General features: G+C 39.7%; 1 protein-coding gene across 1 annotated transcript in view; it reads right to left on the reverse strand.

Annotated features, from left to right (window-relative positions):
• Window positions 1–9,482, reverse strand: part of SBF2 (SET binding factor 2) — a 274,874-nt gene extending 265,392 nt beyond the window's left edge. The window contains exon 1 of the mRNA XM_063117284.1: window positions 9,258–9,482. Within this exon, the coding sequence (XP_062973354.1) occupies window positions 9,258–9,312 (55 nt within the window). The 5' untranslated portion in view covers window positions 9,313–9,482. The remainder of the gene's footprint in view (window positions 1–9,257) is intronic.
• Window positions 9,483–11,417: the final 1,935 nt, after the last annotated feature.

Here is an 11,417-nt window from a genome sequence, read left to right on the forward strand (position 1 = left end):
CAAAGAAACAAGACAAGAAAAATAAATCAAGGGTAAAAAAAATGTTTAAAGGCAACCTACAAAACAAATGTTTTACAGTATTGTTCATGGCTCATTTACTTGTATGAAATCAACTTCTAATATTTCTCTCATGCTTCATGAAATCACATATAAAAGAACTAAGAGGAATGTCAGCACTTAATTTTACTGATTGAATTATATGGCAAGAAGATTTAAATTGAGATTGCACCTCTTAATACCCTGACAACAGAGCTTCACCTTTCTCAATATTCACCTTCTCTAACAGGCAGACATGCTGGACCACTGTAAGGAGATTTATTTAGGGCACAATCCTATGTATGTTTAGATAGAAAAAATCCTACATCTCCCATAATTTCCCAGCCAGGATTGTGCCCAAAAGGCTTAGGCTACCAAAACCATATAGGTTTATCATAGCTTATTCAGCAGTCCCTCTCTGGGAGCCCCCACCAAACGAAGTAAAGTGGGCAGCTACTAAGAAAAGGGTCTTTTCAGTTGTGGCGCCATGTTGTAGAATAAGCTTCTCAGAGATGCTCACCTGTTGTAGTCTTTTCAGCACCGGGTGAAGGCCTTCTTATTTTCCCAGGCATTTTAGTCTTTCAGTTTCTCTTATTTTTGCACTGCTTCTACGTTTTATTTTGGTTTGTATTTATACTGTAATTGTTTTAAATTTTATATTGTATTTTTATTATGTAGTATTCTATGGTTTTAATTGTTGTGAACTGCCCAGAGAACTTTGGCTATTGAATAGTATATAAATATAATCAATAAACAAACAAGTCAATAAATAAGCAAGCCACAACCAGCATACCATATGTAAATTGCACACACCTGTCAGATAAACCCAGTTTTTAAAGAAGTCACTTATTAGCAGTCACTTATTTCTTTATGACACCTTGTTTTTAATGTGGGGCTGGCATGCTATTATTTTAGAGTTATCAAGCTATGCTCTGGGAAAGGGAAGTCATAGCTAATGCAATACCTTAAGGATGAAAGCAACTGAGTGGTTAATTTATCCAACCCTTCCACTGTATGTTCTACCAGTAAGCAGTGTATTTTTAAAGAACACCTTCTGATATTACTAATATTAATTCTGATATTAGTAGTATGCATTCTTCCGAAGTTGCTCCAGAATTGTTAGAAGATATAGGTCATGAAGCCCATATTGTGACTCCTTACTATGGTAGTGTCAGCAACACATATATTTTCTATCTTGTCAGATACACATCCCTTTTCCAAAACCTAGATTGATTTACCCTCCCCATTTTACTCCATGTTAAATACACCCTAAACAAAAGCATTCCTCATAAACAAACACTGCTAGTGACACAAACACACCTCTCTCTCTCTCTTTCTCTCTCTCTCTCTCTTATGATGTAGAATCAAGCTTTAATGTTGTGCAAAACAACCAACAGTCTTCAAGAAAGAGACTTCGGGCACAATCCTATGCATGTTTAGACAGAAAAAGTCCTACAACTCCTAGCATTCTCCAGTCATGCTGGCTTGGGAATGCTAGAAGCCCTACATGCATAGGATTGTGCCCTTAGAGCATGTTGAAATAACTTAAAATTTAGAAACCAAATTACATAATATGAGATGTCCTTATATCACACACAACAAAATGAATAAATGGCATCTGCTTCATCACTGTTTCCAGTTTCAAAATTATCTGAAATTATCTGTAGCTTTTCATGAATTTCAGGCCATTATTTTCCTATGCATCTTACTAGCAAGGAGGAATACCCCTTCTCCTTATATGTCTAATACTGAAACAGAGCTCAATAATTTGTTTTAATAGGTTTTACCCACCTTTCTCAGACTTAGAATCACTGTGGTTAGAATTGCATTTTTAAAAAAAGTAGTACATGAAACTGAGAGAACAATAACCTGGCATCAAACATGGCATACATCTATACCAAGAGAGACATATATAACATATAATACATATATCATTAAACAAAAAACCTACGGGTTACAAAACAACATTAATGCTCTACAGTTTTCAACCAAGCACCAAAAAGCAGGGAAATTGGGAGTTAAGGTTCACAAGCCTTAACGCCACATCCTCCCTAAGGAGGCAGCAAGTGCAAGTGAAATTCTCATTCTCCCAAAGGAGATAAAACATGAGGACAGGATGGAGAATACAATATGCAGAGGTGACTGTACCCAAACATTATTTGGACTGGTTAGAGAACTAAGTAATTAACTAAATAAAAAAATAACAAGGGGCTATCCATCATAATGCATTTCTTCAGTAACTACACTATATAGGCTGTAGTGTGCAATTATCAATTAACAATAGTACACAGCTGTATAATATCACCATCTAGCTGGTAGTCTATGATGCATTTTAACTTATGAATATTTTTGAGATACTAGGAAATATTACCAAAGATGAATAGATGAGAAATGTAGCAGGATTATATGGAAAATATTTTCTTCACTTTCATTGCCATATCTGCCATGTTTCAAGCAAAGATTGAACATTTGATCATCCCTACATTATAAGGTTTTTCTAATGGTTATGAAACTCTTGAGAAATTGGAATTTCAATTTCAGTACTTCAACAGGGTTTGAAAGCTTGCTAATCAGGTTTGAAATCCAAATGTTTATTCTACTGTGCATAATTTGCAGGTGTTTGCACAGTACTTAAGTTTTAGATTCACATCAGTGAATACAGAGACAAAAAGAATTGTCTTCTACATTATGTTGTTGTATGTCTCATACTGGAGGAGTTAAAGTGTTAAGTTTCCATCATTTCCTATTGAAAGAGATTTGTGACTGCAGCCCGTTCATGTCATACAATATGTGCTGGCCAAGATGGCCATCGGTCATTATTAATAAACAAAGCTGCAACGATTAGGCACAAATTGCAGTGTTTCATTCAAGCATGGTATAAGAGAGCACAATTGCTTTCTTCATCACAATTTTGGCTCAAAATAGTGTTAATGATATAAAAGTTCATTATCTGCCATATACTAAACAGCCTTACTGTCCTCACATCTCAGGACAAGTTAAATTAGTTTCCGGAGTATATGCCAACAAAAATGTGTGTCCCTTCTGGGCATTCATTTTAAAACTGAGATGGCTATGTGAAAAATTTCCTGTTGGGAAGAACATATTTTGCTTGCCTCAAATGCCACTGTTGCCTCTGAAATACTTTTAAGGACAGCATTACAAATGTTGAAGGTGGTATATTTTCACATTTATTTATGATTAACATGCTTTAGCAATTAAACTTAAGAGTCTCTGTAGAGTTTCCATTAAATTTAGTGGTTTCTAAACATTGTTCAGAGATCTCATCTCAATAAGAAATCCAGTAATCTTACTTTTTCCAGACAGTACCAAGGAATGGAATACTGGCACAGTTACAGTCTGCTGATGCTATGTGGCATTAAAGCAAAGAAAGAAATAGTTTTCAAAGACAACTTCAGCCCTGTGACAACTTTCAAAAACATTCCATTGACAGCTGAATGCTGCCGTCTTATGCAATGTATTTTACTAAAGAAATGCATTATGATGATTTGGCTCACATTGCTTGTTTTTGCTCTCCAACCAATCCCAAAGCATACACCACCAAACCTATAACCTTTTGCTATGTGCACTAGAACTAGGTCATAACTAGAACATAAAATCTTGATTGGGAAGCCAACTGGCACATCTATCACATTCACATCCCTTTTCCTTGTATCTGAAATAGGGGTACCTAATGTAAGAGCATTCTTTTTGCAGGATGAAAAACTGCCCAATATACTGAACTATTTAAATATATGCAAAACTGAAATGCTCTCTTATCTGGATTTCCTAATCACTGTGAAAATCAACAGAAAAGGCTTTTCACAGTGGCCCTTATGTACTGTGCCACTGCAAACAGCAGCACATTATTTTATGCCCACAAAGTAGATTCTCTGTTAGTTTCCTTACAAAAAAAGAAAGCAGGAAATCCTTGCTAACGATTTCTAACACCTTACTTCCTTAATTGACATTTCTAATTATGATTTCCCACAATTTTAATATACATCGAACTGTATAAGGAAGGATGCAAGTCATATTTAGTTTTTCCTGTTCTTGAATCCTTCATACATGTAACAGTGTTTTGAAGCCCACCATCCTGAATAGGTTCACACATAAAATCTTAGTGGTAAGTGTGAACAGAACTTCATAGCAAAACCAAAACAAATGGGAGTGGGGTTATTTTTCTCATAGGCTTGTTTAATCTCTGCAAACATCTGTGCACTTCCCTCAAGCCTTATTGACATTCCAGCAGACAAAAAAAAATTACATGGGAATTCTTGTTGTCAAGCACTTCAAAAGTAACAGTATAATTAGATTTTGCTGAATTCATTGTGCCCATTTTCCAACCACATTATTTACAATAGTAAATCAGGGATGAAAAGACTTTAGGCTTATGAGATCTACTTTGTTTTTTACTGGCACCCCAAAACCCACCACTTGCAGCCAGTGCAAAATAGTGGCTCAAGAAGGCATAGAAAAAACGGCAAAAGAAGGTGCCTCTGAGCATATGTTCAGCCCAGGAATTTGTTTTCAATAGCAGAACTGAAACACACACAAAACCTTTCACACAGAAATCTAGTGCCCCCACCCACCCAAGTTTTCTTGATTTCAGCAGCCTAATTTAAAGGAAAGAAGGCCCTTTGTTGTCACTAGTGATAAACCATTGGAAGTTAGAAACCCTCACTCACTGATTGCAAATCACCCAGAGATCTACCAATAGATTCCAGTCTACCTTCTATCTGCTCCTGTATTATATCAGCTTATAAAATTTCATAATAATTCTTCATTCCACTAAGATGACAATGAAGACAGCATAAGTCATATATAGATGCAGATATGAGTAAAGTCAACTTAATACTGCTTGGCAGTTATATACAAGTTGGAGAGGTGAAGTATGAGAGAAAACAGAAAATGACAAAACAGATAATTTTTGCCTAATTCTCTGCCAGATATTCTTAAATCTTCTGAAACCTGTCTTTCCAAGAGTGCCTCAATGAACAGGTCCTTGAAATTTAAACATGTGCATACTTTCTAAACAAGTTAGAGTAAAGGGGCCACAGCTCAGTGCAGGAGTGCATGTTTTGCATGCACAAGTTTTCAAGTTTAGTCCCAGGCATCTCCCGTTAAAATAGTTTGAGAACAGGGATGGGAAAGATCTGTCTCTGCCCAAGATTCTGGAGAGCTGATGCCAGTCGGGTAAATTGTTATGTTGATATTCAACCCATATTTAGTGGGAAGGGCCATAGTTCAGTGGCAGTACACACACTTTGCATGCAAAAGGTCCAAGGCTCAATCCCTGGTATATATAAGTAGGACTAGGAAAGCCTGTCTGAAACTTTAGCTGCTACTAGTCAGTGTAGGCAGCCCTGAGTTAGATGGAGGCTTGCAACCAGTTCTAGATGAGGTTTAACTCCCCTAGAAGGACAATCTGGGAGTTGTCTTAAATTTCTAGGGAAACTCAGTGGTAGCAGTGACCAGGAGTTCTTTTTACCAGCTTAGGCTGGCACTCCATCTGCAACCCTATCTAGAGAGGATAGTTATCCATACTCTACTGACATCCAGGCTAGATTAGTTAAAAAGACAATTCAGAACCATCAACAGGTACAAAATGCACTCAAGTACTGGTAGGTGCTGGGCAACTGGATAATGCAACTCCTATAGTATACCGACTGCACTAGCTGCAAATGCATTTCCTAGCCCAATTTAAAGTGCTGTTCAATAGCAGCCTTTAAAGCCCTAAACAGTCTTATTCCAGGTTACTTGAAGGACTGCCTTCACCTATAACAACCTGCCCCCCACTATGAGATCAACACAGGAGGCCCTTCTTGCATGCCCACCTGCCAAAGCAATTATGCTGCTGGGCATGAGGGATAGGGCTTTCTCCATTTTTTATTTTATTTATTTATTATTGCATTTATATCCCACCTTTTTTCCTCCAAAGAACCCAAGATGGCGTACATAATCCTTCGCCTCTCCATTTTATCCTCACAACAACAACTCTGTGAGGTAGGTTGGGCTGAGAGTCTGTGACTTGCCCAAAGTCACCCAGTGGGTTTCCATGGCCGAGTGCAGACTAGAACCAGATCTCCTGACTCCCAGTCCAGCACTTTAGCCACTACACCACACTGGCTCTCAATGGTGCCCCCACCTTGTAATGAAGGCCTTACAGACCCCCGGTAATGATGGAGCCTGACAGACAAGTAGGCCCTAAAGATATGCCTATTTATCCTGGCCTATAGCTGAGTTAGGACTTTACTGGGTGCCACTATGTATACAGCAATATCTAAATTAATTTTGATTTTATTGCTTTATTATTGTTTATCTTGTTGTATAAGTTAGATACTTATGCATCATCCAAAGAGTATTCAAGAGGTATTTTGCCTGCCTCATGTCTCCTTTTCATTCCCTTGCCTTTGTGGAAGCATAAACCAATTACAACATAAAGCAAAATGGGCAAGCTCAGCAAAGGGCCATCTAGGTTCTTCTTATGCTTTTATTTTGAATAATAAGGGCAACTTGGTTTAAACTAGAAAGTAGCTTATTATGTTCAATCCAATTTAGGATCTATTTTCAAAGGAAGAACTACAGCTATGTCTAAAGTTACCTACAGCCCAGCCACTAGTCTTGTTGCATCAGCTCACAAGCGTCAAAGATAGCTGTTGGTATTACTTATGCCATCACAACACTGAACAGGTGATATTACTCTAGCATCATAGTGCAAATGTTTAGGGTGGGGGTGTTAACTGGCATGTTTATAAATGTTACATAGAGTTGAAACATGGCTGTCAGTGGGCCTGTTAAGACAACACACTAAGCCATGGTTAGGCCACTAACCCTTTTGCAGCAAATGGTTAGTTAGTGTGTTTGAACCATGGTTATGTAGCCACCATGGTTAGCAATGGTTCACACAACATGCTAAGACATAATGTTTAGCTCAAAGTGCTTAACCACCATGACTTAGCTTGTGATCTGAACAGGATCAGAGTTACTCCAGAACAGTATAATATATAAGCATATGTATAATAAACATCACAATGCTGGAAAATGACTAGGAAAGAATCTGACTAAGAAAGGTCAGTTCTCTATGCATTATGGGACTGTACGTGGGATCAAGGAATTCAGAATGGACAGTGCATATCTATTCTTCCACAGAACATTTTCTCTCAAATAGTTTGAATTACTGGGTTCTAAAGAAAAAACAAGGCAGTGAGCTGAATAGCTGATTTAATTTTTGTTCTTTAAAGCACGAAGTTACCATCTGAAGATACATTTGCTTCAAATTTACCAGGCATCTGCTAGTTTATTTTATACAATATAGACGATTAAAGGCTCACTCAAAAATGTCACCTGAAAAGCACAACTCCATGTAAAGTATCAATCAATATTGTCTTGTTTAATTGATTACATGTAAGATGCTCTAGGCGCCTTTTTTGCTGAGGAGCAACATAAAAATACTTCGAATAAATATTTTATGTATCTTTACATGTAAATATTAATGTTGAAACTTTTAAAAATGTTCTACACATAGAAGCATGGCTCTCCGCACTCCCACATATTATATAAATAACGTTAGTTTTCTGTACAGCAGTTTAAACCTACAGTTCTAAATTGGTTTATTAAGAAATTATAGAATGGCATGTGTCTCCTGTGCATTTTATTCACTTCTTGTGATACTAGACTGCAAGCCTGTGGGCAGGACCCATCTTATGTTTCTAATTTTTATACAGAACCTTGATTTGAGGCACTTTATAAATAATCAACATTACTATAAAATATACACTATCATGAATTTCGTAAATGTATTTTTAACCATATAAGGTTTTATTAGCTTAATACTGAGAAATAATCAGCATCCCCAATACACCCTCATCTCTAAAATTATCTTGCATTATTCCTCAACAGTAGCCCTACCTCTTGATTAGCCTGTCTCTTATAGTAGCATTATGAATAATAATAATAATAATAATAATAATAATATCATCAACAACAATGTTCTATCTTAACAGATAGATTCAGCACGGCCTTGTGTAGAAACATCCTTAGAGAATTCAACAAAGCCACTTGTTTTCCTTCCTAGGTAGCAAAAGGGAAGATTGTGAGCAACTGTGATCAGGAATATGAGCTTTTGCTTACACCTGTAAAGATAACATAGGAAGATAGACTTATACAAAATGTAGGAAGTCTTCCAGAGAACACCTTTTCACTTTTTTCTGTAATATCCGTGCTCAATATTTTCTGAGCAGATCTAAGAACATATGTAAGACACCAACAGCACAATTCCTTATTAAGAATTAGCCAAAAGAAATGTGACCAAAGTATTCTTCAGTGCACACAACACAAATATTTCATTTATTTTTTCAGACTCCAACTCTTGCTGGGAATTAATTTTAGAGCAGCCATTTATAGCCTCTTTATGATGAATGATGCCTATTGTTCAGTCCTCAACAAATTGTTCATGTCTCAAAGTTTTCTCGATTTCCCCTTATGCAAATTATTATAAGCCACCTCTCACGCGGATGCAACAAAAGGTAGCAATCAACAAATGAAAGCACTCTATATCTCACACGTTAACACGCACACAAATTAGCCAACTGATTGTTTTTCTTTTCTTTCTTCCGATGCTTGTGGAGGAAGCCCCCTCCCCCGCCCACACCTTTGCGTCATTGAATGCACACTCAGGATGCGCCAGAAGTGGGACAGGAGAAGCCTCGACTAAATGTTTTCATGTTCCCTGCCAGATGGCTGGATAAAATCACACAGCCATGCTGGGAAATCAACATGCCCACCGTCACCAAAGGAAATTATACACACACGGTGGCCTTTCAAGGGGCGGGGGAGGGGAAGCCACAACCACTCGTTCCCCGTATCCATTTTTTAGAGGAGGGGAAGGGAACCCCGCTGCTATCCTTGAACAATTCCAGCGTGTCACTGGCCCAGTCACATCGTTTCCCCTACCAGTTCCTGTGAGGAAAATCACACACACACACACACACACACACACACTCGCCCTCCCCGCGCGTTTCACTGCCAACCCACCCAACCCCGTGAGAGGAAGTCCAACGCTCTCCCATCGTATTCCTCCACCCAGTCCTTCACTGTCCCTTCCGTCTTCTCCTCTTCAGCTTTCCACACCAGTCAGCATCCCGCACCCCATGGAAAAGGAAGCCATATATCTCCCCCCGACACACACACATATATACAACAGTACGAACAGCCACACCTACCTGTCTTCTCATGGTCGTAGCCCACCACAATGAAATAATCTGCCAGCCTGGCCATGGTTGAGGAGAGCCTGCCTCGGTCCCCACGTCCCCTGCCACAGCTGACACCGTTGCTGCTCCCGGGAAGCTCAGCATCCTCCTTCCAGCTCCTGCTGCTCTACAAGAAGAAGCCTCAATACCTCAGCCATGTTGGACACATAGGCTCGAAGTGCGCCTGCGCGCTCCTCCTCCCCCCCCTCCCTCTCTCTCTCTCTCGCCGAACGCCGCTGTACTATGACCTCGCTGGAGCTGGGCGGGTGTTTGCGGGGTTTATAAACGCCACGCGCTGGAGTCGTGCGACTGGGGCAGCGCGAGCCAACGCTCCGCAGGAGCCTTTCCCCCCGCGTTACAATCGTGTTTGGGGGTGCATGCACGCTCACGACATGCGCTTCGCCTGCAGCGAAGGCTCCATTGCGCATTGCCTGCAAACCGCCAAGCGGAAGGCGCTCCGAAAAATAAAATCTCCGCGAGCCTCTTCAATGTAGGGCTTCCTTCCTGTTGGAGAAGTTCAGTGGAAGCTGGGTCTGGGGCAGGCGGAGAACCGCAAGCCGCTTTCCCGCAGCTTCACGTCGTTCGGTACGATTCCGCGAAAGTCAACCCCACTGATTTTAGTCAGCCTCGTTTCCAACTCGAGGTGTGTGTTTGGGTTTGTTTAAAGGGCCCCGAGTATAAGTAAGGTAAATTTTAATCCTGCCATTTATAGCCTCTGCTCTGGGCACTGGATATGTGTTAAATGCCCCTTTAACAATGCGATCCTATACGTGTCTGCGCAGAAGGACGCCCTGTTCATTTCGATGGGGCTTACTCCTGAGTAAATGTATGTAGGGTTGCAGCCTAAATGTGTTTGCATCAAGTTTTTAAATTGATTAGTTGCTGTGCAAGAAGATAAATGATAAATTGCATCCTGGATTTTTATGTTACTTCAGATGGATACATCTTATCTGAAGTATATATTTTAAGGCCAAAACTGACATTTGTTTCCGACCAGGTTTGCAGGTAATGCCAATTCCTGGATTGTTTAGCCCAGGAACTGTTGTGGCTGAACGCAAGCGGGGCGCACTGCCTCCCACATGCTTATTGCCTATGTTCCTGGGTTGTTATCACAATATCGGAACGCTGGATGGTTTAGGGATTAAACAACCCAGAATTAACCCAGCAATTGCCCATGGTTTCTTGTTGGATTTACTCTGGGTTGTTTAACCCCTAAATTGGCTTGTGATCCAGGGTATGTTTCTTATGAGGTTTTCACAAGTGACAGAGGCCTACACATATCAGACATGATGAGATTGCTCGGAAAATCACTTCCACATGGTTGTCATAACATCTGTCTAGGAGGATCTGCTCGATCATGAGGGAAGTCTTCATGCCAGCATTGCACATTCCTGGAGGCTTGGTATGGAGACTCAGTAGGAGCAATCTATGTTGTGAGTTATGGCAGTTGCATGGAGCCACAGTTTTTTCAATAGCAAAACCACCACTCAAAAAGAACGGATGAAATGTGCCACAAAGAGCACATTTTCTCACTACTGCAGCATTTTCAGACTTCTGAATGTTAGTTTTGTAGGCTCTAATGTGTGAAGTAGCCCTTTTACTGCCCATTTAATTAAAAGACACATCGTTCTGGTACACACTGCGATTTTGGCACCACAGCCTAGCTCACTTTCTTTTTTTACATTTTCTAGAAGTTGTATGAGCTACAATCTTGAAACATTAGGGCAGGCACAAAAAGAAAGAAAGAAACTTCTGTTGGCTTCACTCTATTCATAACGTATCCAAATAGTTGTGAAGCAGCAAAGTGTAATTTATGGTTGACCACAAAAATAGATAAAATAAAAATTAAACTGCTCTGGCTGAAAAGATTGGTGGAATAGATCCATAATTTGCTAATGCCTTTTAGCCTAGGATAAACCAAATCTAAAAAGCATGTAGAAAGCACTGTGTACTGTTCCTATACCTGGGTTGGGAAACCTGCAGCCCTCAACCTAATTTCATGTGGTCCTCAACATCATCTGGCTTTCTGGATGCTATGAACCCATTCTTGCACTCTGAGCCACCTAAAAATTGTTTCTTCTGCTTTGTGTGTGTGAGAGGGAGGGAGGGAGACGGTGCATTCACATGATCACA

This window comes from Elgaria multicarinata, chromosome 2 (genome assembly GCF_023053635.1).
Source record: "Elgaria multicarinata webbii isolate HBS135686 ecotype San Diego chromosome 2, rElgMul1.1.pri, whole genome shotgun sequence".
Classification (NCBI taxonomy): Eukaryota; Metazoa; Chordata; class Lepidosauria; order Squamata; family Anguidae; genus Elgaria; species Elgaria multicarinata.